A 26,478-nucleotide genomic window follows, 5' to 3' on the forward strand; every position below is an offset into this window, starting at 1 on the left:
CTCCTACACTGCTGCTGGGAATGCAGTTTGGTTGCAGCCACTGTGGAAAACGGTATGGAGATTCCTCAAAAGACTAGGAACAGACTTACCATATGACCCAGGAATCCTGCTCCTGGGCATACATCCAGAAGGAACCCTACTTCAGGATGACACGTGCACCCCAATATTTATAGCAGCATTATTTACAATAGCCAAGACATGGAAACAGCCTAAATGTCCATCAACAGATGACTGGATAAAGAAGATGTGGTATATTTATACAATGGAATAGTATTCAGCCATAAAAACCAACAACATAGTGCCATTTACAGCAACATGGATGTTCCTGGAGAATGTCATTCTAAGTGAAGTAAGCCAGAAAGAGAAAGAAAAATACCATATGAGATCGCTCATATGCAGAATCTAAATAAATAAATAAATAAATAAATACATACATACATACATACATACAAAACAGATACAGACTCATAGACATAGAATACAAACTTGTGGTTGCCAAGCGGGCAGGGGGTGGGAAGGGACAGATTGGGATTTCAAAATGTAGAATAGATGAACAAGATTATATTGTATAGCACAGAGGAATACATACAAGATCTTATGGTAGCTCACAGTGAAAAAAAAAAGGGACAATGAATGTATGTTCATGTATAACTGAAAAATTGTGCTCTACACTGGAATTTGACACAACATTGTAAAATGACTATAACTCAATTAAAAAAATGTTAAAAAAAACAATGACCTCTACATTGCTAAATTCAAAAGTAAATTCATGGTCCTCATCTTACTATCAGCAATATTTGAAACAGTTGATCCTTTCATACTCACTGAAGCATTTTCTTCACTTGGCTTCCAAATTACCATACTCACTTGGTTTTCCTCCCACCTCACTGGCTGACTACCTTCCTGGTTCCTCCTTCATCTCCTTAACATGAAATTATCTATTCTCCCATTGTGATCTCTGCTGAGCTCATGGATTTAAATACCATTTATATGCCAAGAATTCACAAACACACACCTCTAGTTCAAGATCAATGTACACACCTTCTCCTGGATGTCTAAAAGGCATCTCAAACTTAACACATCTAAAACTGAGCTCCAGATCATCTCCCACCAAACTTCCTACTACTTTGTCCTCATCTCAGTTAATGACAATTCAACTCCCTCAGTAATTCAGGCCAAAAATCCTACAGTTACTGCTTCCTTCTCTTCCTTACTCTCTGTATTCAATCTACCAGCAAATCCTGTCAGCTCTCCTGACAATACATATCGATAATCTGGCTTCTTACTTTCCTTCCTATTCTTCGTTCCCTTTCCATTTTTTCTTCCCTTCCCTACTCCTCCCAACACAGAGATGTCAGGAAAGCAAGGAGGGTGACAGGGTTTTGTGCGTCATCATCTGTGGCAATGTGCATGCTATCCAAGGAAATGGGATGATGCAAGAGAGGGGGTTGCCTCGTGGAGGTGGCAGCATGCCTCAGCTGCCAAGAAAATGGGCAGTGGGAGTAGGAACAAAGCGGCAGATAACAGAAGCAGCCTGAGTGGTTAGGAAAGTGATTATACCAAATATATTAATTGATGGAGCAAATGATTAATTATATCTAAAATAATTGGAGCAAGGTTCCTCACTGTCTGAGAAAGGATTTACAAACATGAAAAGGGAAGAGAATAAAAGAATTCTAAGACATTGGATTGGAATTAGAAATATTAACATGAACACATTTTAAAAAACATACATGAACAGAAAGAACTATAGATACCTGTAAATGTGTGTACACATATACATACATGTATTTCCTAGTTCTGTCTGCTAAAAGGTCCTAAAAGGGATGATATCCCAGCAGCACTGAAAATTCTATGTGTCCAGGTCTTAGATACTAAATACCATCCTCTATTAAATGGAAGTCCACTAAAGGGCTCCTTAGAAAAATGGCTGATTTCCGGGCTGAGGCAGGGAAAGTGCAAAGCAGGCCTGGGAAAGTCTTTCTGCATCAGAAAATAAGGAAATTCTCAGAGAATGATGGAAACATATCAAAAGAACAAAGGAGCTGATGTGAATGGACTCCCACTGGTCAATTCTGGGAAAATCTGAGGATCAAAATAAAGCCGGATTACAACCCAGTAAATCAAACAGGAATTAATGAGACCATAGTGAAATAAACAAACAAACTGAGAAAGCTCTTTCTTACAGTATAAGGTCAAGTTATAAATGCAGACAGAATGTTAAGTGATAAGAACCCACTCGGCATTAGAGTGATAGTTGACATATGTTGGAGCTATTAATGGAGGCTAGGGCTGGTGTGTGGAGGTTTAACAAAGAATAGGATATCGGTGGCATGTCAGATTATCTCCCTCAAAATACTAATCAAATGAAAAAGGGGAAATAGTGATTCTACAGTGGAGAAATCTGGCATATACTAACTTCACCATATGATCTAGGTAACATCACCTTGGTCAACACAGTGTGCCTCCAAATGTAATGCACTGAGAAGAACAGAGCATCATTTCTCTAGCATTCCCGCCACAGATGCACGGCCTGATTCTGGTCATGAGAAAATAGGGGAGAGACCTAGGTTTAGGGTCATCTTACAGAATAAAAGACCTATACTCTTTAAGATTGCTGAAGATACCAGAAACAGAAGACTAAGGACTCGCTCCAGATTGAAGGACACTAAGGAGACATAAGGTGTGTTTGCAGGTAGGGTCCTAAACTGGAAAGGAAAAAGGACATTATTAAGACATAAGGCAAAAACTGAATAGTGTCTATGAACTGGGTGGTAATGTACCAGCATTCATTTCCTGAGTGGGAGGAATGTATGGCAGTAAAATAGGAGAGTATCCTTGTCTTGTAGGGAGGAGGTACAAACTGTAATAAAGAGTAATGAGGTAACAACACATTTCTTTCTCTTTTTCTCTCTCAAAAGAGAGTGAAATGGAGCAAATATAGTAAAATGTAACAATTAAGGGAATCTATGTGATGGGCATGCAACAGTTCTTTGTACTGTGCTTATAACTATTCTGTAGGTTTGAAACTATTTCAAAATTTAAAATTAAATAGAATTTGAATAAAAACAAACATGTGTATACATATGCCTATGAGTATGTATGTGTATATACCCATAACCAACCACTCTATTACTTCCACTGCTCCCATTATAAATCACTTGGATTGCTCCAGTCTCCCTACCTCTGCCCTTACCATTCTTTTCAGTCTGTTTTCAACAAAGCAGCTAGAGTGAGCCTATGAAGACATGGGATGTTATAGGGAACCAGGATTTTCACAGTAGGAAAAGAGAAATAAGAGTATATAATGCAAGAAGGTGAGAAAGAACCTGTGATACTGGCTTTAAACTGCAGGTATTAGTACAAATTCATGCTTTTTAAAGATACATACTCCCTTGTTCTTAGGAAATATATGGTGAAGTGTTTAGGAGTTTCATATTATGTGCAGCCTACTTTCAGACAGTGAAAGAAGAGGGAAGTGTGGGTAATACTGAGAGAAAAAGTCAGTACAGCAGGATGTTAACAGTTGGTAAATCTAGATAAGAGAAAAAGAGGTTATCACTGTACTAATCTTTTAATTTTTCTGTGGTTTGTGAATACTTTAAAAGAAACTGAGAGTGAGTTGATAAATACATTTGTATATCTATACAATATCTCAGAAGGATCCATAAGAAGGTGGTGGCACTATAAAGTATCTCTAAAATCTATTCCCTACTTCTGTATCTTTTTCACCAAACCCACACTACTATTTAGATTTCTCCTAACAGTAGTAAACTATGGTAGCTATAAGTTTCAGTTTGCTCAGCAAGCAGTCCCACCTGACCACCATCTTGACCATTCATTTATTCATTTACTTCTTATAAGATGAGAAATGGCCACTAGAAATCAGTAGTGACCTTAGAAAGATCAGTTTGGGTGGAGTGGTAGAGCCTGATTGTAGTGGGTTCAAGAGAAAACGAGAAAAGAAAAAGTAGAGTCAGTGAACATAGACTTTTTTTTTCTTTTAAAGAATTCTGCTGTAAAATAAAGAAGAGAAATGTGGCTAGCAGCTAGAAGGGAAGTAACATCCTAGGAGGGTTTTGGGGTTTTTTTCTTTTTTCACTCTAGGTAGGAGAAGCAACTACACGTTTGTTGACTGATAGAGGTGATCTAGCAGGGAGGAAAATGATGCAGCCATGGAGTAGGCAGAGTTGGATTTAACAAAGGTTGTCATTTATCAAAGAAAGAACTACAAAACAAGAGAAAGATAAGGATATTGAGGGTGTGAGGGAATGGTTACAGTGATGGTCCATGGAATTTAAACCAAATAAGGGGAAAGTGATATCATAAAGGAGATGAAGGACAGTGAAAAGATGGCAGAATCTCAGCAGGGTTGGAAGTACTGCTGGAATTACAATACTGAAGGGAGTGAGCTGGTGAGACAGAATGTGCTAGTCACAGTGGAATGTTTGAAACTGAGATTATTAGTAATGACAAGGTTTAGGCTTATGGTTGGGGAAGTAAATGGCTGAGACAGGGTGTAAGACAATATCACTGATGGAGAGGCCCATGAAATGAGAGGTCAGGGTATTTGAAGGATCTTCTCTGAGATTACTGAAATCAACCATAAATCATGATGGAAGGAGTGCTGAAGAATGAGACGGTAAGCCATGAAATAATTTTTTCAAACAGTGAGGTAGAGTGAACCAGGAATTAGCAGATGCATATAACCAGGAGACGAAGAGGACAGCATATTGTGACAATGTGAGATTTAAACCTGGATGTTTTTAGGAAGGACGGAAGGAGAATGATCTGAAAGTAGCAATGAAGACAAGGAAGACAACTCACCCAACTTCAGAGGCCCTAATGGTAAGGCTTTGAGAATAAAAATAGCTACCATTCACCAGGACTTTAGAGAAAACACTGTCATTAGTAGAGTCAGGTTTTGACCAATGCAAGAAGGCAAAGAGAACTTTTACATAAGAGACTGAAGTTATCAAAGAAACCACAGTGGCAGATTGAAGCTTCTGATCTTGGCACAAATATTTTACATGTGGCAGGAAAAAAAAAAGTGGCTTTTGTACAAATTCGAGAAAAAGAAAAGGAGGGTGAGAGTGAGATAAGGAAGGAGAGAGTGAAGGGAAGATATACAAATGACAAAGCATGTGGAAAGATACTCCCCATCATGTTATCAGGGAGCTGCAAATTAAAACGAGATACCACTACACACCTATTAAGATGGCTAAAATCCAAAATACTAGCAACACCAAATGCTGGTAAGGACTGGTACAACAGGAAAATTCATTCACTGCTGGTGGGAATGCTGGTGGGTATAGCCACTTGGAAGACAGCTTGAAAGTTTCTTACAAAACTGAACATACTCTTACCATATGATCCAGCAGTCACGCTCCCTGGTATTCATCCAAATGATATGAAAACTTACGTCCACACGAAGAGCTGCATGTGACTATAGCAGCTTTACATACAACTGCCAACACTTGAAAGCAACCAAGGTGTTTTTCAACAGGTGAACAGATAAACAAACAGTGTGCTATGTACTGAATAATGTCCCTCCAAAATTTATATACTGAAGCCCTAACCACCAATATGACTGCACCCAGAGGTAGGGTGATCTTTAGAAGGTAATCAAGGTTAAATGAGGTTACAAAGGTGGGGCCCTAATCCAACAGAACTGGGGCCTTAGAAGAAGAAGAGATATATCTACCTCCTCCTGTCTCTCTCCCCGCATCTCATTCTCCTCCTCCTTGCCTCACTCCTTCCCATTCCACCTCTCTGCCTTATGAGGACACAGTAAAAAAGTGGCCATCTGCAAGCCAGGAAGAGTAGTCTCACTAGAACTCAACCATACTGGCACCTGTACTTGGACTTCCAGCCTCCAGAACTGTCAGAAAATAAGTTTCTGTTGTTTAAGATACTCAGTTTATGGTATTTTGTTATGCGAGCCCAAACAACACTGTGGTACAACCAAACAATGGAATATTATTCAGTGCTGAAAACAAATGAACTATCAGGCCATAGAAAGACATTGAGGGACCTTAAATGCATACTGCTAAACGAAAGAAGCCAATCTAAAAATGCTCCATACTGTATCATTCCAACAATATGACATTCTGGAAAAGGCAAAACTGGGAGACAGTGAAGAGCTCAGTGGTTGGTGGGGGCTCAGAAGGAGGGAGGGAGAGATGACTAGGTGAAGTGCAGGGGGCTTTTTAAGGCAGTGAAACTACTCAATATGATACTGTAATGGTAGATACACGACATTATGCATTTGTCAAAACCCACAGAAGGAACAATAGAGTGAACCTTAATGTAAACTACAGACTTTAATGTACCAATACTGGCTCACCAATTTTAACAAGCGTACTACACTAATGCAAGATGGTACCAATAGAGGAAAGGTGGGGAGGAGTATATGGAACTCTACTAACTGCTCAGTTATTCTATGAAAATAAAACTATACTAAAAATAAACTCTACTAAGTATTAAAAATAATTACATGAAACGGCATTTCAGTGCCCATAAATAAAGTTGAATACAACACAGTCATGCTCAGTTTATACTACTTTCGTACTACAACTGGCAAAGCTGAGTAGTTAGAATAGAGACCACATGACCACAAAGCCTAAAATATTTACTATCTGAAACTTCACAGAAACTGTTTACAGACCCCTGTCCTAAATTTCATTACCCAACTTTAAGGGAAAAAGCAAATCCCATCATAGGCTGTTCTGAGTAAATCATTTTTAATTATTCACAGTTGTTAGAGTCACAAGTACTAATCATAAAATCTGATTTTAAAAATTTAGCTGGCTAGCTTCTAATACAGAAAAAAAAATCAAATAAATCGTGAAGTACTTGAACACCCAAAATGGCAACTCCCAGAAAAAGAATCCATATACTGAAAAATGCTAGCAGACAGTAATGTTTCACTCCAGTGACTGTGAAATCTATCCTACTTATTGAACACTTAAGGAATCAGAATTAAAGTTTTCAACTAAGAGAAGACTATTAACAGTTTGAAGAGAGAAGTTTGGAAAACATTAGGAAATGGGCATATTCAGGTAGGAGCAGGGCAAGATACCTGAGTTGAGTCAGTGAACTGATCACAAAGAACTGAATGCTTGATTAAAGAACATTAAGACTAAAGTCAACTGATCAGATTAGTCAGGAAAATGCAGCCTGGGTATCAGAAGACATAATAATGCTATCAGGAAGTGCCCCACAATTATAATTCAAGAAATACCATGAAAATATAATAGTTAACTAGATGAGAAAACATATCATAACTACCCAATATATTAAAGTAGATTTATTAATAACCAGGGAGGTGGGGAGAGGGATCTTGGTAAAAATCAAATCTGTAGAAATAATTTAGGAAAGCAATATAGAATAGTGACTAAGTGCACAGGCTTTGGAGATAGACAAACCTGGTTCTGATCCTGCTTCTGACACTCAATAGCTGACTCAAGACTGAGCATTCATTCTCTCTCAGCCTCAGTTTTCTCAGCTGTAAAATAACAATACCTCACTGGATTGTTGGGGGCATTAAATAAGGTAATGCTTGTAGGAGCTTAGCAGGGCATCTGACACAAATAAAGTGCTAAACAAATGGTAATTGTTCCTATTACTATTACTATATTTAGATTGGAAAATACACTTGGAATAGATAGTCTAAAGTTTTTCCAGCAACTCACACAAAATCTACCCAAAGATTGAAATAAATCTCTAACAGCATATAACTTAAGAGAAGTTCTGCCCTTGGAAAATCAAGTGAGGACTTCAGTTCAACAAACAGAGTTGAGATTACACTCTTGCTACTGAGAATGATGGTCCAAAGGGTAAGGATGAAGATCAGTATGAGTTCCCCCAAATTTTAAAGCTGGTGAATGGTATGGGTTAATTACGTGACCCACCCAAGGCGTATACAATCCGAAATTTACACTGAAGCCCAAAAACAGTATTAGTATTATGTCTCGCAAACAAGAGAGGAATAGTTTCCTCTAAACATTTAGATGATAAAGGTTCTCCACTCTCATTTCCACTGCACCTCATTCCACGCTTCCTGACCACAAAGCCAAACCAAATATCCGTAACAATAAAATTCAAAGTTGTATCTGGAGAGCAGTCAGGATTATATCTGTTTATAAGCGTTAGGTCTAGGTAATCAGGGACCTGAAGTCAGGTGCCAGGGTACTTAGCTTCTCTGCCAAGATTGACATCAGCCTAGGTCAACGGTGGAAGCTTCCAGATGAGGATTCACATACTCTCACACAAATCAAACACGTACACGTACAAACACTCCAACGCAAGCATCGCCCGCATCCCACACTCTGGGGAAACAGACTGCAGCCCGTTTAGTGGTCACAGCCATCCTGCTTTCTAAGCTCCCTAATGACGTCGTTTTCGGCCCCACAAAATCATCACCTGGTACTTTCCCAGAGGAAACAGTGAAAAACGATAGTAATGCCAATCCGGCAACATTTTACGCTCGCTGTGGCCAGGTCAGAACCCAACCGGTTCTGCTAGACTCTACCAGGACCACGGACGGAAGCGACGAGTGGCCCTAGCTCAACGGCAGGGTTCGTCCACACCTGTCACCACCACCAGTGCGCGGAAGTAGGGATGAAGAAACCCGGAGCCACCTCTGGTACATTCTCAGATTCCACTCACCCCACTCTTCATCCGGCCGGTGAGAAAGTCCCGGACTAAAAGGCGACTCCATGGTGCCGGCAACGCCAGCCTGCTCTCCCGAAACACACCTTCCGCTGCCCTGAAGCTCGGTGACTAATATCTGGGACGGCGGCGGCAGGCGGACAAAATACTCCGTAACGCTGACGAGACGGTGGCCGAATGAAGACAAACTGCTTCCACACGAGGGACGTCAGAGACTGAGCTAATTTAAATAGATCTCTGAGCAAATAAAAAAGCCCTTTTGGAGCTTTCGGCATTTTCTGTCTCGCTGTTTTAAAGTAGGGGAGAAGACGTGTAAACACTACTTCGCTAAATAAAATCTATTGATAATATTAAATTAAAAAAAAATTTCTGAACATACTGGCTTTCCCCCTGAATATCCTTCTTAATACCACAGTATAGATATATCAGAACAAAAGTAGAGACTAAGAAAGTAAATTTGGTTTTAATTTTTACGAATGAATCGCTGCCAACATAAAAATTATCCATATACACAAATATGTGAAAGAAATACAATTATTTTGCCACATTAGTTACAGCTGCCTTCCCACAGGCACAGTGTCTTAGCTAAGCAAAAATACTATGAATTGGACTTCTAGAAAGCCTAGTTTTATTTAAACAAATTTATACAAAACAAACAAGTTTAAACAAAATAAACTCCCCGTGATCAAATTTATCTCCTTAAATATTTATTTCTAAAGCATAGTACTTAGCAGCGAAAGTCCAAGAGAACTTACCCTAAGACCTACAATAATGTAAATTCCCAATCTTTTTATTTCCTTTTTAAATTTTTTTTATTTTTAACATTTTTTATTGAGTTATAACCATTTTATAATGTGTCAAATTCCAGTGTAGAGCACAATTTTTCAGTTATACATGAACATATATATATTCATTGTCACATTTTTTTCTCTGTGAGCTACCATAAGATCTTGTATATATTTCCCTCTGCTCTACAGTACAATCTTGTTTATCTATTCTACATTTTGAAATCCCAGTCTGTCCCTTCCCACCCCCCGCCTCCTTGGCAACCATAAGTTTGTATTCTGTGTCTATGAGTCTGTATCTATTTTGTATTTATGTTTTGCTTGTTTTTTTTAGATTCCACATATGAGCGATCTCCTATGGTGTTTTTCTTTCTCTTCCAATCTTTTTATTTCTAAAGCTTAAGAATCGGTTTTGCTTAGAAAAATCCACATACATCATGAACTCCAATTAAAATTTGAACTGAGTTCAAGTTTTCAACAGTTTGGGATAACACTTTCAAGAATGCTACTTACTGAAATTTATTTTTTACAGCATTTCAGTGGTGAATATTTAACATACCTTAAGAACATGTATCCCTCTAGGACCGAGTGGAATCTTTCCTTTGGTTGCTAAACAAAACAATGCTTCCTACGACCCTCCAAACTTCTACTGGCTGGATGATTACTACAGATTACATAATCTACAACAAACAAAATAGTCCTGAGATCCAACCGGGAAAAATTTTCACAAATCCCCTTACATTAAAGGTGAGTCTTTATATCATCAGATAACTAACCAATTTTAATTTCAGGTGCAATTTATAACATTTTTGTTCCCACCCAATGAGAAATTCAAACATTTACATAAAAATTAAAATAAAACCAGTAAGAGTCTTCTACTTTGTAGGCACCAGACACCTTAGTCTTAAAAAAAAAAAATCATCATGCCTGAACTCCAGCAAGTTTACATTTAATTTTCAAAATGTTTATTTTTTTATTCAAAAAGTGCAAATAATTACAAAACAAACATGTGTACTTACCACCAAGAATTAACAAATAACATTTTGTTTCGTGCCAGTTTTTCATAAGAAATTAAAACAAATATATGTATGTTCATGTATGACTGAAACATTATGTTGTACACCAGAAACTGACACATTGTAAACTGACTATACCTCAATAAAAACATATGTAATTAAAATTTTTTTAATTTAAAAAAATTTTTTTAAATTAAACATTGCAGGTAAATTTGAACTCTGCTTTTCCTCTGCTTCATTTCCCTCCCTCCACATAGGCAACTTGTATTTATTATTTTATGGGAATCATTCTAGTCCATTTTTATTTTTACTTGTATATTTAAATATGTGTAGAGACACAGGTAGTGTCAATTTGGGTTTTTTTTTTTAATTCACATAAACATATCATACTAATGTTCTCCAAATCACTTTTCTCATTCAATATTACTTTTTGATGATCTGTTTTAGCTGTTAGATGTTATATATATTTAACTATATATTATTTGTATACGTAAGTTTTTTCATTGCCCTACTGATGAACATTTGGATTGTTTCAATTGTTTACTGTTACATAAAATATATCCTTGTACAGGTCTCTTTGTGCATATATGGATGCAAGAATGTCTTTAAGATACATGCTGAGTCATGAAGTAGGAATATTAGTATTTGCCAAATTACACCAATTTACATACTCATTAGCAGTGATGAGTACTCTTTGCTTTACATTCTCATCCACACTAGATGTGCTCAGATTTTTACTTATTTTGCCTGTGAAGGGTGTGACTATAATTTACATTTCCCTGACAATTAAAGTAGTGCATCTTTTCATGCTTATTAAACTTTATTTCCTCTTCTGTGCATTGCCTATTCTTATCTTTTTTATAAAATTTGCTATTGGATTTTTTCTCAATGATGTGCACATCTTTAGATAGCCTACTCGATTAACTGGCATGTATGTTGTAAATACCTTCTATGTTAACACATCTTTGTTTATGGGGTTTTTGTCCTCTAGGCTTTAATTTCAATGCAGTCAAATTGATCAATCTTTTGTTTATGATCTCTGCTACTTGGATACTGCATAACAAATCTTTCCATCTCCTGAGGTTAAGATTTTTAAAAATTTTCTTTTCATGGTTTCATAGCTTCATTTTACACATCCTTTTAATTTAGTTATTGCTGAAGCGTAGTAACACTCTTGATTACTATACAGCAATCTTGTATCCAAAAACTTTGCTGAGTTACATGATTCTAATAATTTGTTTGTAAATTCTCTAGGATTTTCTGTGTAGAAAAACACTGCATCCAAACACTAGCATTTTAAAATACATTTTATTTATTTAACATTACAATCTTTTTTCATCTTTAATATGGAAAATTTCAAACAAACAGGAGACAAGAATCTGTCATTTGTCCAGTAGAATTTCCCACTTTGTGATTCTACTGATTGTAAAATCTAGAGGCTTGAATGGTTTTTATTTTGTTTTCTCATTTGTTTTTGCAGGATTTATTTCTGGAGACTTTTTCTTTAAATACAAGGAAACTTATTTTCAATTTTCATTAAGAAATGTGCTGTGTCTGTAGATTATTTTATATGTACATTGTTAAAGGAAGCTTCCTTTCATTCAAGTTACCATGCTTCTTTTAAAGCCATAAATGTTGAATGTTATTGAATACTTTTACATTTATTCCTCATTTGCTTTCAGCTTAAACCCTTGGAAGAAAAATGAATTTTGAGAGCCTAGAGACATAAACTAGCCCCTTGCTTAGATTCACACTTAGGACTCTACTCTGGCACCTGGTAATGTCTCTTCCCACAGGTTAAGAATCCACGATGCCAAAGTGATGTGCCCAGCCAGAACACACGTCCCCTTCTAGACATGCTTCTGATACCCAAATAGCTCCAAGCCTGCTTCTAGGGTTTGCTCAGGCCTCTGACTTCCTAAGGGAGAACTGTGCCAACGGTGTATGCCAGAGGGGTAGAAAAGAGCTTAGAAATGTCAGATGGGGAGTCCACATAAACATATGCACTAGAGTCCTCATGAAAAATCCAGGGATGGGGAAAAGGGGCAGTCTGTGGGTTAGGGGCCAACTCTCGCCACATTTCTATGCTTTGTCATCAAACTCCACAAAGTCAGAGAATTCTAAATTCAAACCTTGTCTTCCAGGTCATTATGAAGACATATTTGTCAAGATAATGAAACATTTTACATAATAGTTTGGTAGCTTTATTTATAATTTTTTAAATATTTAGGCAAATAATAGGTAGGTTTAGATTTGCACTCGTCTGAACCCTGCATTTAAATGTTGGTGGTTTGCCTGACTAGTAGATTTATAGCTTAGTTAAAAATTGCATTTCATTGGTAGTATTAGACTTTACAATCTGGTTGGTATTTTCAGTATGACATCTTTAAGACATATATCATCCTCAACAGTGAATCCAAACATTAGAATACAAAGATTAAAACTCAGATTTTGGAGAAAGCCGAATCCTGCTTCTACGCTAGGTTCATTTGCTAACAGTGTACTTTAAGGGACTTAAACTTTCTAAGCCTCAATTTCACCTGTAAAATGGGGACAGATCTATCTCAGGGCTGTTGCAAGGATTAAATTAGGTAATACAAATTAAGTGTTTAGGATAGTGACTGGCACATTAAGTGCTCGATAAAGTGCAGCTATTTTTAGGAAAAATGCCAAATGGTACTAGCTAAGCACTGTACTAAAGTTCTTTATCAGCATTATGTCACAAAAATCTTCTTAATAACCCAGATGTAGATACTATTATCTCTATTTCATATAAAAAGGTATTAAGGCTATTGCAAATGATTTTCAAAACAATGCTGTCAGGGCAGGGCACATATTAATCCATTTTGTGAAGAAGAAAAATGACTCTCAATTTTCAAGAAACCTGCTCACTTCCAGGAAGATGTAATCAGTGGAGCCAGAATTATTAGAGCCCACTCTCAACTTTTACTTCAGTACTATTTTCGCTGTACAACACTGCCTCTGAAATGAGGTTAATATTTGCCATTTTCAACAAATGTGTACATTCCAATGTTCTCAATTGATATTCCTAAATATTAAAACAAAAGGGTTCCATCTGAGTTTTTTGTTTGTTTTATTAACAAAAAGGCATAATGGAATTTCTCTCTACCTCCAAAAAGTAAAACATTAAAGTATTTTAAATCTGAAAATTTTACTTGGTGGATGTTTCACAAAACTTCAAAATTTTCATAAAGTTTCCCAAAATCATTTCTCACTGCCAAATACCAATTATCTTTCAAAAAAGGTGCTATTTTTCTCTGTCTCCTGACTAGAATGTAACTTTCAAGAAGGCAGGGGCTTTATCTAGTTTGTTCAGTGTATCACCTAGAATTGTGCATATAAAAGGTGCTTAATAAATATTTACTGACAACTATAAACTCAAATAAAACCTGTCATTTTCTCTGTACTAGATGCCACAGCGTGCAATGGATAGGCATTAACTTCAACCATATGAAACTGCTGCTACTGAACTACTTTTTACCTACAAAAGGGGCAACTTCACATGGTTCAACCTAATTGTTTTCTAAAACTTTCTAGAGTGTAATATGATAAAGAAGTAAACAGATACTGTGAAAGCTAAGACAGAAGTGGAGAAATTTTTTCTCTTAAGAAAAAGTTATTAAAAGCTGCCAAAGGCTTCAGATACTATGTTGAGATATTCTCAAGAATCATCTGTAACACTCCTACACTTTTTAAGAGAATCATTATTCACATTTTTTTTTGTATTTAAAATGACTCTCACTTTGGTGCTTATGTACATATAGATAGACTCACATGTGTAAATATACTAAGTGCCTTAAGAACATGGACTATATTTCTCTTTATTAGCTAATTCTGATTTCACATAAATGTTCAAATATCTAATTAGGTGCAATTCTCTTAGTAATCAGTAAAATAAATTCCAGTTTCCAGAGTAAAATAAATTCCAGTTTCAAAAGCTAATCTGGACATACTACCTTTTTCAATACTCTAACATATCGTGCCAAAAAGGTGATTGATACGTGTTTACTGCACATTTATTTTCTTTAGCATTAGAATACACCTAACATTAATACATTTCTTTAAGTAGATCACTTCAAAAAGTATCTCAAACACACTTTTCTAAAAATTTAGATAATTGGGATTCCTGAACAGTAATAAGACCACCATGTTTTAGTCAGTATTTTACTAATGGACTTGCCTTCTGCATGTCCAAGAAAAATCCAGACATATGTAGATTTACTAATATCTCTTAAAAGAAAGAGAAATAAACATCAAAATATGTCCAAATAAATCTGCTTTACATTTCTAGAAATAAAAGAATCTCTATTTAAACATAATTTCCAATTTTTGTATATAACTTTGTCCATCCAGAACTTAAGATTACATAGCAAACATTCCAAAAATCAGAACTTTAAAAAAAAGTGAAAAAAAGAAAATATCTGGGTTACAGAAGATTTTAATATCAAATAAAGTATAATTTACATGATTAAAAAGTTTTCATTTTCATATAATATATTCTACTTAAATAGTGTAAGAATCCAACAAAGCATAGCTTCCAAGTCACAGCAAGTGATTTTATCTTCTCACATTTCAAATGAAATGTTGATGGCCTAAAATTAGGCACTCTGCCATGAATGACAATAAGCAAGGGTACCACATATCATCAGCAAGTTTCTTCCCAAGTTATCAAATGTCACAAGTTCATATTTTTCTTATTTGTGATCCCAAAACCGGCAGCACTTTCATTTCATCCACTCTATTCTTATGTATTTGAAAAGCAGGTGTTATCCATCTACCACATGAGCACTGTTCACCATACCAGTTGAAAGAACCCAACTTGGCATTGCATTTGGGGCAAAGAAGCTGAAATAAAACAAATGCATTACTTCATTTATTCATTTTATACAAAATAAGTATTTATATTTGGTAATACAGGATATAAAAACAGGTAAGACATGGCTCCTACCTAAAAAGAGTTGATGATCTAATTAGTGAGATAGAATGCAATGGCAATTTACTGTAACAGATGGTGGACTACAATAGCACTGTAAGAAGCATGTACCATGGAAGTTTAGAGGAGGAATAGATTAATTCCAGTAAGAGAGGAGAAAGGTAAAGCTTGAAATAGAAAGCTTCCTTACTGTGACATATGTGTTGACTTTTAAATCAGTTTACAATTTAAGATTTCAAAATAAAATCACCATGGCTAAAAGATAGGAAAGTATGTTAGCATTCTCATGTTCTGTTACTGATATTGACAGCATGTTGTTAGGCCTCAGATTCCTGGCTATTTAAAAACAGATACTCCAGTAAAATAAATCATCCAAAAAAGTTTAACAAGCATATTGCATTTTCTTCTAATGTACTTATAACATTATTACATTTAGCTCTTTAATTTGTGCATGGTAGGAGGTAGCAATTTTTATTTCTAATATTGAGCTATAGAAAGTCTAGACATAAATTCTGAAACCAAAATTAATTACATAAATATCTTAAATTTTAGTATGACAAAATATACCACAACCCTCAAAAAAATAAAACAGAGAGTCACTATATGATCCAGCAATTCCACTTCTGGGTATATACCCAAAAGAATTAAAAGCAGGGACTCAAACAGATATTTGTATACCCATGTTCATAGCAGCATTATTCACAATACCCAAAAGGGGGAAACAACCCAAGTGTCCATGGATGAATGAATGAATAAACAAAATGTAGTATATACACACAATGGAATATTATTCAGCCTTAAAAAGGAAGGAAATTCTGATACATGCTACAACATGGATGAACCTCAAGAACATTATGCCAAATGAAATAAGCCAGTCCTGAAAGGACAAGTAGATGTATAATTCCACTTTATAAGGTAACTGGAGTAGTCAAATTCATCAAGACAGAAATCAGAAAATACACCAGAAACTGTTACAACATTGTAAACTGACTATGCATCAATAAAATAAATAAGTAAATAAAAATAAACAGAAAGTAGAATGGTGGCTGCCAGGGGCTGGTGGGGAAGGAGTGGTGAGGAAATGGGGAGGGAGTATTAAACTGGCATGGCATTTCAGTTGGGGAAAATGAAGTTCTGGAGATGGGTGGTAGTGATGGTTGCGCAACAATGCAAGTGTTCTCAACGCCACTGAATTATATAATTAAAAATAGTCAAAATGGTAAACATGTTATGAATATTTTACTACAATTTTTAAAAGCCCACATTCATGATATTATGTATGTCAAGTCATGCTGTACACCTTCAACTTACTCAGTGCTGTATGTCAATTACATCTCAATAAAACTGAAAAAAAGGTATATACCATAAAGCTGAGATAAGCAACAGACTGAAGACAGTATCTGCAATATATTAAATAAAACATTACCTCTCAACTATATAAAGAGCTCCTACAAATCAATGAAAGATAAAACCGACAGAAAAAGGGGCCAAGGATATGAAGGAAATTTATAAAGAAACTATAAATGGCTATTCAGTATATAAAGATATCAGTCCTTGGTAGTAGTCAAGAAGACTCAAATTAAAACACATTTTAGGATTTAAAATAAAATTTTTCATCTCACTGACTGACAAAACTTAACCAGCTTTACAATATCCATTATACCAGGGGTATGACTAAATGACTACAAGCATTCAACACCAGTGAAAGGCAAATCTGCATGGGCATTTTTTAATGTTAGTCTGGAATATTAATAATATTTAAAATGGACACACTAATCAAACCAGGAATTTCACTTTTAGTTATATATTCTATAAGAAAATTCAAATAAGTGTACAAAGAAGTATGCACAAATGTGTCTAGTATCTTTCAAAAAATGCCTTTATAAAACTTGTGTGTTTTCCAGGTTAAATAAAAGCAGCAAGCCAAAGCACAAGCCACAAAAGAAAATAAATAAATAAATAAAGTGGACTTCAACAAAATTAACAACTTTATGCTGCAAATAATACTATCAAGAATGGGAAATGACTGCTGTATAAGGTTTATCTGGAAGTGATGAAAGTATAAACAATAGCGTTAAAAGAAATTAATTTAGACCAACAGCTGTCAACCAAAAATGGTTCACTATTTTAGATCAGCTGGTTTTTATTTAATTCATCTTTGATAAATTCTTTTCTACACTAGAAAGTAGTTAAAATAGATAAAACACTAGTTAAAATATGGTTCAAAATGAAAGTAGGAACAAAAATATAGATGATATGATAAAACTATAGAAAATAAAATGTTCTCACCTGTCCATCCATCACTCCTAACAAAGTAGATTCCATCCACTGTACAGGTTCAATAAAATAAGATGTACACTGAGCCTGACTCCCTGTGGTAAGCATGAAAGATGGTGTCATTCTCTTGTGGGCAAACGCTATAGGACCACTTCCTTCATTATGATCCAAAATGCTAGAACTTCGAAATAACGATCGCCTGCAACCCCCAAACAAAAGAAAACATTTGTGACTTCCACAAGGATGAAAAAAATATATTAAATGTGCAGCATTTCTTAGTGGGCAAAATACTGTAACACTGATTATACTATTTTAATTTTTGATAACTCTACAAATAACTAGATTACTTTTTTTTTATTTTGATCTTTTTGTGGGGGGAGTTTTACTTATTTAGGTTTACTTACTTACTTTTGATGGAGGTACTAGGGACTGAACCCAGGACCTTGTGCATGCTAATGGATTACTTTTATTTTTAAGAATTCATGTTCTTAACGGGGGAGGATATAGCTTAAGTGGTAGAGTACATGCTTAGCATGCACGAGGTCCTGGGTTCTATCCCCAGTATCTCCTCCAAAAAGTAAATAATTAAGTAAACCTAATTACCTCCCCCCCAAAAAAATCAATTAAAAAAAATTCATGTTCTTAAAATCAGGTGTGAATGTCAAATGTCTATATTATTCAATTAGACAGACTCTTCCTACAGATTTTAAGAAACTGAAACTTCCAGTACTTTTCAGCTACTGAGACAAGATTAAAATCTCCAGAGGATACAAAATATTTTACCTGCACTTTCTACATTTGTAGAGAATCCCATCTTTAAATCCTTGTGAAATGGCAGATGGGTCAACAGCAAAGAGTTCTTGAGGTAAGTTCTGCAATTCTACATGACATAAAACATATGTGTTAGTCAAAATCAACCCTCTGTATTTTCAGACAAAATTCAGTTAATCTCAAGCTGAGGCAAGTAGTGCTAACCGCAGAAATTTAAAAACAATATTTATATACATATATATACATATACATATCTCCAGTGTTGAGAAATCAGGATGAGGTAGGAGAGCAAAGTGATGAAGCGCTTGGGTTCTGCACACAGACTGCCTGAGTTCAAATCCAAGCCAGCCAAAACCACAGCTTCAAAAGGAAATAAAAGTACCTGTTTCAAGAGATTGCTGGAAAACTGAGATAATGCACCTGAAGCATTTGGTGTCAGAGTAAACAGCATCTAGAAAGAACTCAATACATACTACCAATTATTACTTACCTGGATACTTTTCTGTAACCTTCTGTAAACGATACTGTTTATAAATTGCACTAGAGGTATCTACCTCATATCCCATTGCCTGGTATAATTTCAGTTGCCACTCAAACCCCTCATTCATCCTGTAAAGACAAACAAATATAAAGTTAAGTTTTCTTTAAATAAGTAAAATCACATCACAAAAGCAGAATTATTACTGTAACAAAGAACTCACTTAGCCTCTGGTTTGACAGTCTGGAGGTTTTCATAGGCTTCTTCAAAGGTAAGCTGGTCAGTCTTCATCATAAAAGCAGTCATTACAGCCACACTTCGACTGACTCCTGCATGACTGAAAAAGAAGTTTAAAATAAAACAGCAAATAGCAACAATTAAAAAACCAAAAAGCCCCAGCCTCCTATTAATAGTAAAGTTCAAGTCCACTTTATGTCTGCTTCTTCTACTCAAACCTTTTTTTTTTGCCTCTGAAATACTACCACCGTAAAAAAGAATTTAAATCCTTTACTTTCTTATTCCTTTCGAATTCTGAACTATGTGGATGTATTACCTATTCAAAAACAATTACACTAATTTTTCTAAATTCTATAATGGCTTTGGAACAAATCTAACCTTTGCTCTTGGCTTTAAGGGCCCTGGAGATCTGGGCTCAGACTTTTTTCCCTCATTTTATCAACTATCTTCCGTCCTTTATGTACTGTTTGGAACAAATGCTGGCACACAGTAAAAGTGCTGGCTTAATAATTTAAACTATTGTTACTACAATCTTTTTGCCATTGCTACCACCTACCCCATCTTTCCCCTAGGCATGGCTTAGGGATCTTTTAAGTCCTAACCAATTCTTCTCTCCCCAGTTCTCCCCTACATCAGTCATTCCCTAAACTAAAACACTGAAAATAATCTGCTCTTCCTCTGAAGTTTGAGTAACTTTAACCTTTGTTACTCTCCCCCTTACTACACACTTCGCATCCTAGTCTGCATTACAATAATCTGGGTTTGTGTCCGTCTTCTCCTGAGTGCTTTAACTCTTTAGGTGCAGGGACTTTGTCATTTACCTTAAGACTCCTCCTGCCCCTCCTCCCCCAAACAAAACTCGAAGACTGCAAAATTAACCAACACAAACTAGAATGGATGAAAGCCTACGAGCCATCAGGGGCCGCCTCCTGCCCACTCCTCTCTCTCCCACAAACGCCTACCGGGGAGAAAGTAGGAGGAGGTTCTAGCAGTCGGACTGGCCCTTCGTCCTCTTTGGGGGTCTCGGAGGAAAAGGTTACGCGGGGGCAGGCTGGAAGCGAGGCGAGTTGCTCTGCCCACGGACCGGACCACTCACCAGTGCACCAACACCGCGCAGCCCTCGGCGCGGGCCTGGCAGATGAAAGCCACGCACCGGTCCAGATGGCTGAGCAGGTCGGTCTCGGGTTTGTCCAGCGCTGGCACGAAGAGACTCCGTAGTCCCTCGAACCCAGCCCTCGCCTTGATGTCGGGCTCCTCCGAGTCCACCGTCAGCACGGCCGTGATGCCCGCCTCCCTCAGGTGGTCCAGCTCCTCGATGGCCGCGGCGCCACCTAGAAACAGCCCCGGCCGCACTTCCAGCATCTCCCCGGCGGAGCTGGCCCGGCTCCGTATGCAGCTCGAGCGTTCGCAGCCATGACTCCCTCCCTGCGCCTCCAACATGGCGGCGCCCAGGGGTCGGGCTGCTGCGGGCCGTACCATCGAGTAGGCGGCCGGCTAGAACGTCCTTCCTCCGGGCCCACCCGGCCTGAATTGCGCCTCGGATCCCTTGGAGGACCACATCGACTGCGGGAATGCGGACTTAACTGTGGAGGGTGACGTTACAGCAGGCGGGTGGATCTAAGCCGTATTCAGAACAGCCTCTCTCTACCCCGTGTCTCTACCCGGCTCTCCCAACTTGGTGGTATAGGATAAACTATACCCAAATACAGGGCTTCTCAGGCTTTTAGTGTTGAGACTTTTTTAGACTTTCTGCAGGAGCAGAAAATGGATCCAAATTGAAATAATGGTCCCACCAACTGAATCAGCAGGATAATTATATGCATTTGAAGTAAAACATTTTGTCAGAGCTTATGAAGCGATTTGTAGTTCTCTTGTGACTATTTTTCCTTTTCGCCTAGATTTTTTTTTATTGCTATGTGACTCATTATTTATGTATACTGTTCTATATATTTAAAAGTATTAATGCCATGTTTTTATGTGTCAGTGCCCTCTGGCCAAAGACCACCAGGAACGCACCTGCAGTTAAACAAATTGGGTTTATTACTCAATCATGAACTGTGGAGAATTTCTGGAAATCTAGGTAAGCATATGCTTAGCGTGCATGAGGTGCTGGGTTCAATCCCCGGTACCTCCATTAAAAAAAAAAAGTATTTAGGAAGATAAATTTTATGTATTTTTTGGCCAGAACTTTTAAAAAGTAGCATTAGTCGTTATAGCTCAGATAGAGGTTTGGTATTTTGTGGTTGGATGATGTTTATGTTGTGTCTGTATTCAGACATGATTACTGAGTGATCTTGCTTTTGTCTGATCATGATCTGAGAGTGGCCTTGTCTGATTTTGATGTCAACAGGAAAGTGAAAACACCTAACTGTGCGTGCCTGGCTGGCTCGAGCAACACCAAGGAAGACCTACCTCATAGTACCAGGCCAGCTCCGGGATGCCAGGGTCTGCTTTACTCTTTCTCATATATAACTTCATAATTTTCAAAGAGTTTGAGACTCAGGGCAGGGATACTTGAGCTGTATCCAAGTCAAATGGAAGAAGCAACAAACGCTTCTCCTTGGGAACATAGCCCCTTGGAGGGGGCAGCTTGTAAGGACAGAGGAAGAGTGATATCTTCCCCTACTCCCACCACAGGCTGTGAATCCCTTGAGGGTAAAGACTTCACTTTTTCATCTTTGTATCCACAACAGAATCTGGGCTAATGTTGGTGGTTAATCCATCTTGTGAGTGCTAGAAGTGGAAGGAAAAGGAGTGCCAGAAGAGACATCATACACTTTCCTCTCAATGCCATTTCCTCCCCTAAAGGCTTTACCTAAAAGGCTCACTTAGTGTTTTTGCCTGAAGAGTCATATAATCAGTCTTCTGAGCCCTGGTTGAATCAACCCAGTGTTTCTCACTTTACAATCCTGGAAGCATCTGCTGTGTGTCAGACACTACAGTAGATGCTGAGGCTGCAAGAAGAATGAGTCTTTGCCCTCAAGGAACTTAGAAAAAAGCTGGAGTGAAAAATATATAAAGAGCTTAATTAGTGTTATGATAGAGACAAGAGCAAATTATGGGAGTACATGGCAGGGGCATCTAACCCTAATGGAAGAGGAATAATCAGGGATGGCTTCTCAAAAGGAGTGGTACTTGATCTGAATCTTGAAGGATGAGTGGGAATTTGTCAGGTGAAATGGAGGAAGGTGAGGAAAGAAGTTCTAAGCAAAAGGAGCAACATCTACAAAGGCATAAAAGCCAGAAAGCCCACCAATAAGCCCAGCCCATAAATGTGTCGTTGGGGAAGGAAGAAATGAGGATGGAGATGCAATTGCTTGCAGTTGTCTACAGGATACAGGAAAGATAGGCATGGCCAGATCATGAGGGCAACATGAGCCTTGCTAAGAAATTTTTAACTTTTTCTCAAAGATTATGCGAACTATTAAAGAAGTTTAAACAGCAGAATAATGCAATTTGATTTGTATTTATAAAAGCATCTAAATGCAGTGCAGAGTGAATTGAGGAGAACAACACTAGAGGCAGAGAGTCCAGTTAAGAGATCAGAGCAATCATTGAGTCCAGGGAGCACAAGGGCCTAGGGTACTAGCAGAGGGAACAGAGAGGAAGGGACTGTGTTTAAGAGCAATTTAGAACATGGAAGAGAGAAAGCTTTAAGATTTAAATGGATATGACAGGCAAAAGGGGGAGGAATCAGAGACAACTTTGTTTCTGGTTTGGGTGGTTGAGTGGATGATAGTTTCATTCACCAAACTAGAGAATAAGGGAAGAGGATCAGTTTGGATGAAAATAAATCCATTTGGGGACATTTCAGTTCCCAACTAAAGATGACCGTTGCCTGGTTGGATGCTGGGATATAACACTCAGAAAAGAGATCTGATCATCAGCTTATGAGTGGACGAGAACTGATGAGATTGCATAGGATGACAGTATAAGAAAAGATGAGAAAAGAATTGAGAGACTGCCAGAGAAAAATAAGATTAAAGGAACAGGTATGCTGAGAGTGAAGACAGAGGTTTGAGAAGAATAGCCAGTTAGGGGAAAATTTGGCCAATGAGAGTGGAGAATGAACATGGAAGATGATCTGTGGGAGATCAGGCAGCCAAGGGTCTGATCAGCCTCATCAGCATTCAGATCAAAAATTTAAAAGGCTTCTGTGCAGTAAAGGGTTAACCCAGCAGGCTCTGTTTGCTCAAGTCCTGCACATGCCAAAGAAAAGTCTGTCTTTAGGAGGACTGGTGCTTGAATAGCTCCTGGGTGATGATCTCTGAGCCCTCAGAATATCCTGCCTGATAAAAGTGTTTTTAAATGCCTGAGGCCTTGGGCCATGCTCTACCAGCTTGACCTCTGGGAGGCTGGAGACTGAGTAGTCAAGGTCAGTCATGCAGGTGCTGCATGCCTATGGCACTGGCCCCCAGTACAAAACCCTGGACACACTAAGCTTAGATGAGCTTCTTGTTTTGCTACAGTTCACATGTGTTGTCACACATCATTGTTGGGCGGATTAAGCACATCCCTGTGTGACTCCACTAGAGGGGAATACCTGGAAGCTTGCACGTGGTTTCTCCTGAGCTTCACTCCTGCACCTTTTTTCTTCACCGATTTCAATCTGTATCCTTTCACTGTAATAAACCATAACTTTGTATGACAGCTCTTCTGAATTCTGTGAATCCTTCTAGTGAACTGGCAAATCTGGTGGAGCCTGAGGGGGGCCTTGGTGACCCTGATACAACATCCATTGTCTAGAATGGTGAAAAACTAGAAACATATAAAAGACTACAAGTAATGAATTAGCTAAATAAGTTGTTTTATCCATTTAATAAAATAACAGGCAACTATTTTAAAAAGATAACGAAGTGGTCGATGCTAGCTATATTGTGAATTTTTTTAAGCTGGTGTGCAAATAGAAAGCACTTCTGAACATAAATGTATGAAAAACATTGAAAGATATATATCAAATTGTTAACAGTCATTAGGAGACTTACATGGTAGGCTTTATATACTTCTTTCTATATTATTTTAGGTTTTTTTCAACTACTGTTATTAAAATTATTTGATGTTGACAATCATAGATATATACATTTTGGAAAAGGGGAAAAATTAAACGTTTTATCTCCTGGACATTTTATTAAGATATCCTAATAATTCCCTCAGTTATATTAGTTTTCTGTTGGAAATGAGCTTTTCTTCTTCAAATCCTTGAAGTGAGTATAAATTCCTTTAAGGGTAGGAGTAGGAGACACATCTGAAATGTTATTGAATACCCACATAACCTGGCTCAGTGAATATCTGTACCTGGGTGAATAAAAATGCCTCAATCCCTGAGGCAGAAGTGTACTTACCAACTTCTGTATTTGTACTCTTAGCCACCAGGTGGCACCATGTGCCCTTTGGCAAGATATATTTTCTGTATCTTTGAAGTAGGCAAGAATGAATACGGCAACTTGAAAGAAAAGCTGGATGTTAGGCTCAGGGAAGGAAATGTCTCTTTAGAGAGGGAGTTGGGTTGCTCCCTCTCAAGGAGAGAAGAAAAGACTCTATGTCCTAGGATTGGTAGGCCCTCACACACACTCACGCACACATGCATGCACAATTTGTTCATTTTATCACGAGCAAGCCTACAATGTTGTTGATAAAAATTAAGCAAAAATTCTAAAAGATGGTCAAGTATATCGTGGCTTGCATTTTAAGAAGACATCCACCCATTTTATGTCATATGACCTACTCATATGAAAATACGTATCACCCAGCCTCCTCATTCTTTAGTTGTTTCTAAAAAAAATTTTGGCTTCTAGTCACAACTATGATTTATCATTTTCATCTTTAAAAATATTTTCTGTATGTGCATATCTGTGCTGAGCAATGAGCAGGGAAATTTCCCCTCTTCTGCCTCATTACCTTCCCATCATGGTTCAAAGACAAGTTCCTCTTCTATTCCCAGCATGTTGCCCAAGCCCCCCACACTCATTGAGTTATCAGTAATTGTTTGCCAATTATGTTCTTAATGGGACTCAAGATCTAGGACAGTTATGAAGATATACATGAAATATACTTTAAGGTACCGTCTGTCTTTGAGGGGCACGGTCTGAAGCCAGAGAAAACCTAGGTCTGAAAACCAAACTGCATCTGGTCCTATTCCCAACCGATATGTGATCATGTGCCTTTAGAAAGTTATATTTCTCTAAGCCTCAGTTTCTTCATCTGCAAAATAGGAGTACTTATAATCATATTACAGAGTTAATAAAAGAATTAACTTACAACACGTCTCATCAGTGGGTGAAAGAAATCCCAAACTTAACTGTTCCACCAGAAGCAGCTCAGAGAGGATGCAATGCAGGAGAGGCTGAGCTGCAGTGAGAGAGAAATGGCTGCAGAGGCTTGTCCCGTGGAAGCTGTTGAGCAGAGATGAATCAGTGAGTGTGATCAGTCCAGGAATTCAGTGGTCATGAGAATTAGTGGAAAGGGGATCCTATCTACCTGCACTGCTATAACCACATCCCAAACTCACTTACTCATTCAGAGCCTGTGTCTTTGTAAAGATGTGTTCTCCTTCCCTGAAGTATACCTACTGTCAGGATTCCAAGGAAGGATCTCCAACTCCACAAACCCTGGGACCAGAGGTGACTGAATGGAGTTGAAGCACCCTCATTGTGAAAAGGACAACTTGGACAATTGACCAAAACTCCTCCTGCCTTGCTTCCAGCTGCACCCTCCAACCACCCACAACCTTTGCAAACTCATCATATTGTGGGGCTAACCATCTGAGAAACTGTGGGGCAGAAACTGGTTGGTGACATTTAGGTCGTGTTCTCAGTTCCTTTTTTGACACAGGAGAAACTGGTAAACAAAAGAGTCCGATGAGTAGAGCAAAAGAGACCACAGATGTTCCCTGTTCCATGACCAGGGTTTGCTGGGTTACATTTTGCAGAACTTCTGTCATTTCATTCTTCCCAAGGCAATCAAAATACAGAGAACGGTCACAGTTTCCCCTTCCCAATGTCACAACCTTTGGAACTCTCTTGCTACCTAAATGTAGTCCAGTGTGTGATAGTGGAAAGAGCTCTGGACTTGTATGCACAAGTCCTAGACTTAAGTTTTGGTTCCATCATGTATTAGTTGTATAACTTGGCCAAGCCAGTTAAGCCCTCTGAATTTCAGTGTTCCCCACCAAAAAAAGACAAGGCTAATGCTGCCTGCTCTAACATTCCCTAAATAATTTTAAACAATAAAAATCAGAAATCCCGTAAACTTTTGGTCAGTCCACAGAATATTTCTAAATCTTTTAAA

The 26,478-nt window shown here is 37.7% G+C and overlaps 2 protein-coding genes and 1 long non-coding RNA gene across 4 annotated transcripts in view; 1 reads left to right on the plus strand and 2 right to left on the minus strand.

The window, feature by feature from the left end:
* ATF6 (activating transcription factor 6) overlaps positions 1-8,818 on the minus strand; it is a 167,843-nt gene extending 159,025 nt beyond the window's left edge. Inside the window, exon 1 of the mRNA XM_006219220.3 lies at positions 8,671-8,818. Within this exon, the coding sequence (XP_006219282.3) occupies positions 8,671-8,722 (52 nt within the window). The 5' untranslated portion in view covers positions 8,723-8,818. The remainder of the gene's footprint in view (positions 1-8,670) is intronic.
* Positions 8,819-13,551: 4,733 nt separating this feature from the next.
* DUSP12 (dual specificity phosphatase 12) lies at positions 13,552-20,644 on the minus strand. 2 transcript variants are annotated; one of them, XM_072946233.1, is made up of 6 exons: positions 20,345-20,644; positions 19,178-19,291; positions 18,967-19,085; positions 18,489-18,585; positions 17,718-17,904; positions 13,552-15,340 (listed from the first exon to the last, which is right to left on the minus strand). In XM_072946233.1, the coding sequence occupies exons 1-6, from the start codon at positions 20,629-20,631 to the stop codon at positions 15,179-15,181; spliced, it is 966 nt and encodes a 321-aa protein (XP_072802334.1). In that variant the 5' UTR covers positions 20,632-20,644; the 3' UTR covers positions 13,552-15,178. The 2 variants fall into 2 exon arrangements, with proteins under 2 accessions (XP_072802334.1, XP_006219281.2); XM_006219219.4 differs by having other exon boundaries at positions 20,288-20,644.
* A 534-nt stretch (positions 20,645-21,178) lies between these two features.
* On the plus strand, positions 21,179-23,841 carry LOC140688057 (uncharacterized). Its single transcript, XR_012062753.1, has 3 exons — positions 21,179-21,271; positions 21,542-21,636; positions 23,661-23,841. It is a non-coding gene; the product is annotated as an uncharacterized lncRNA (long non-coding RNA).
* The last annotated feature ends 2,637 nt before the right edge of the window (positions 23,842-26,478 follow it).

This window comes from Vicugna pacos, chromosome 21 (assembly GCF_048564905.1).
Source record: "Vicugna pacos chromosome 21, VicPac4, whole genome shotgun sequence".
NCBI lineage: Eukaryota > Metazoa > Chordata > Mammalia > Artiodactyla > Camelidae > Vicugna > Vicugna pacos.

What these genes read in the sequence shown, in the direction of transcription:
- DUSP12 (XM_006219219.4), bottom strand. Translation starts at nt 20,631, where the DNA reads ATGTTGGAGGCGCAGGGAGGGAGTCATGGCTGCGAACGCTCGAGCTGC. An exon ending in TGCGCGGTGTTGGTGCACTG is followed by an intron (nt 19,292 to 20,287) that starts GTGAGTGGTCCG and finishes CTTCTTTTTCAG; the next exon opens with TCATGCAGGAGTCAGTCGAA. An exon ending in ACTGTCAAACCAGAGGCTAA is followed by an intron (nt 19,086 to 19,177) that starts GTGAGTTCTTTG and finishes TTGTCTTTACAG; the next exon opens with GATGAATGAGGGGTTTGAGT.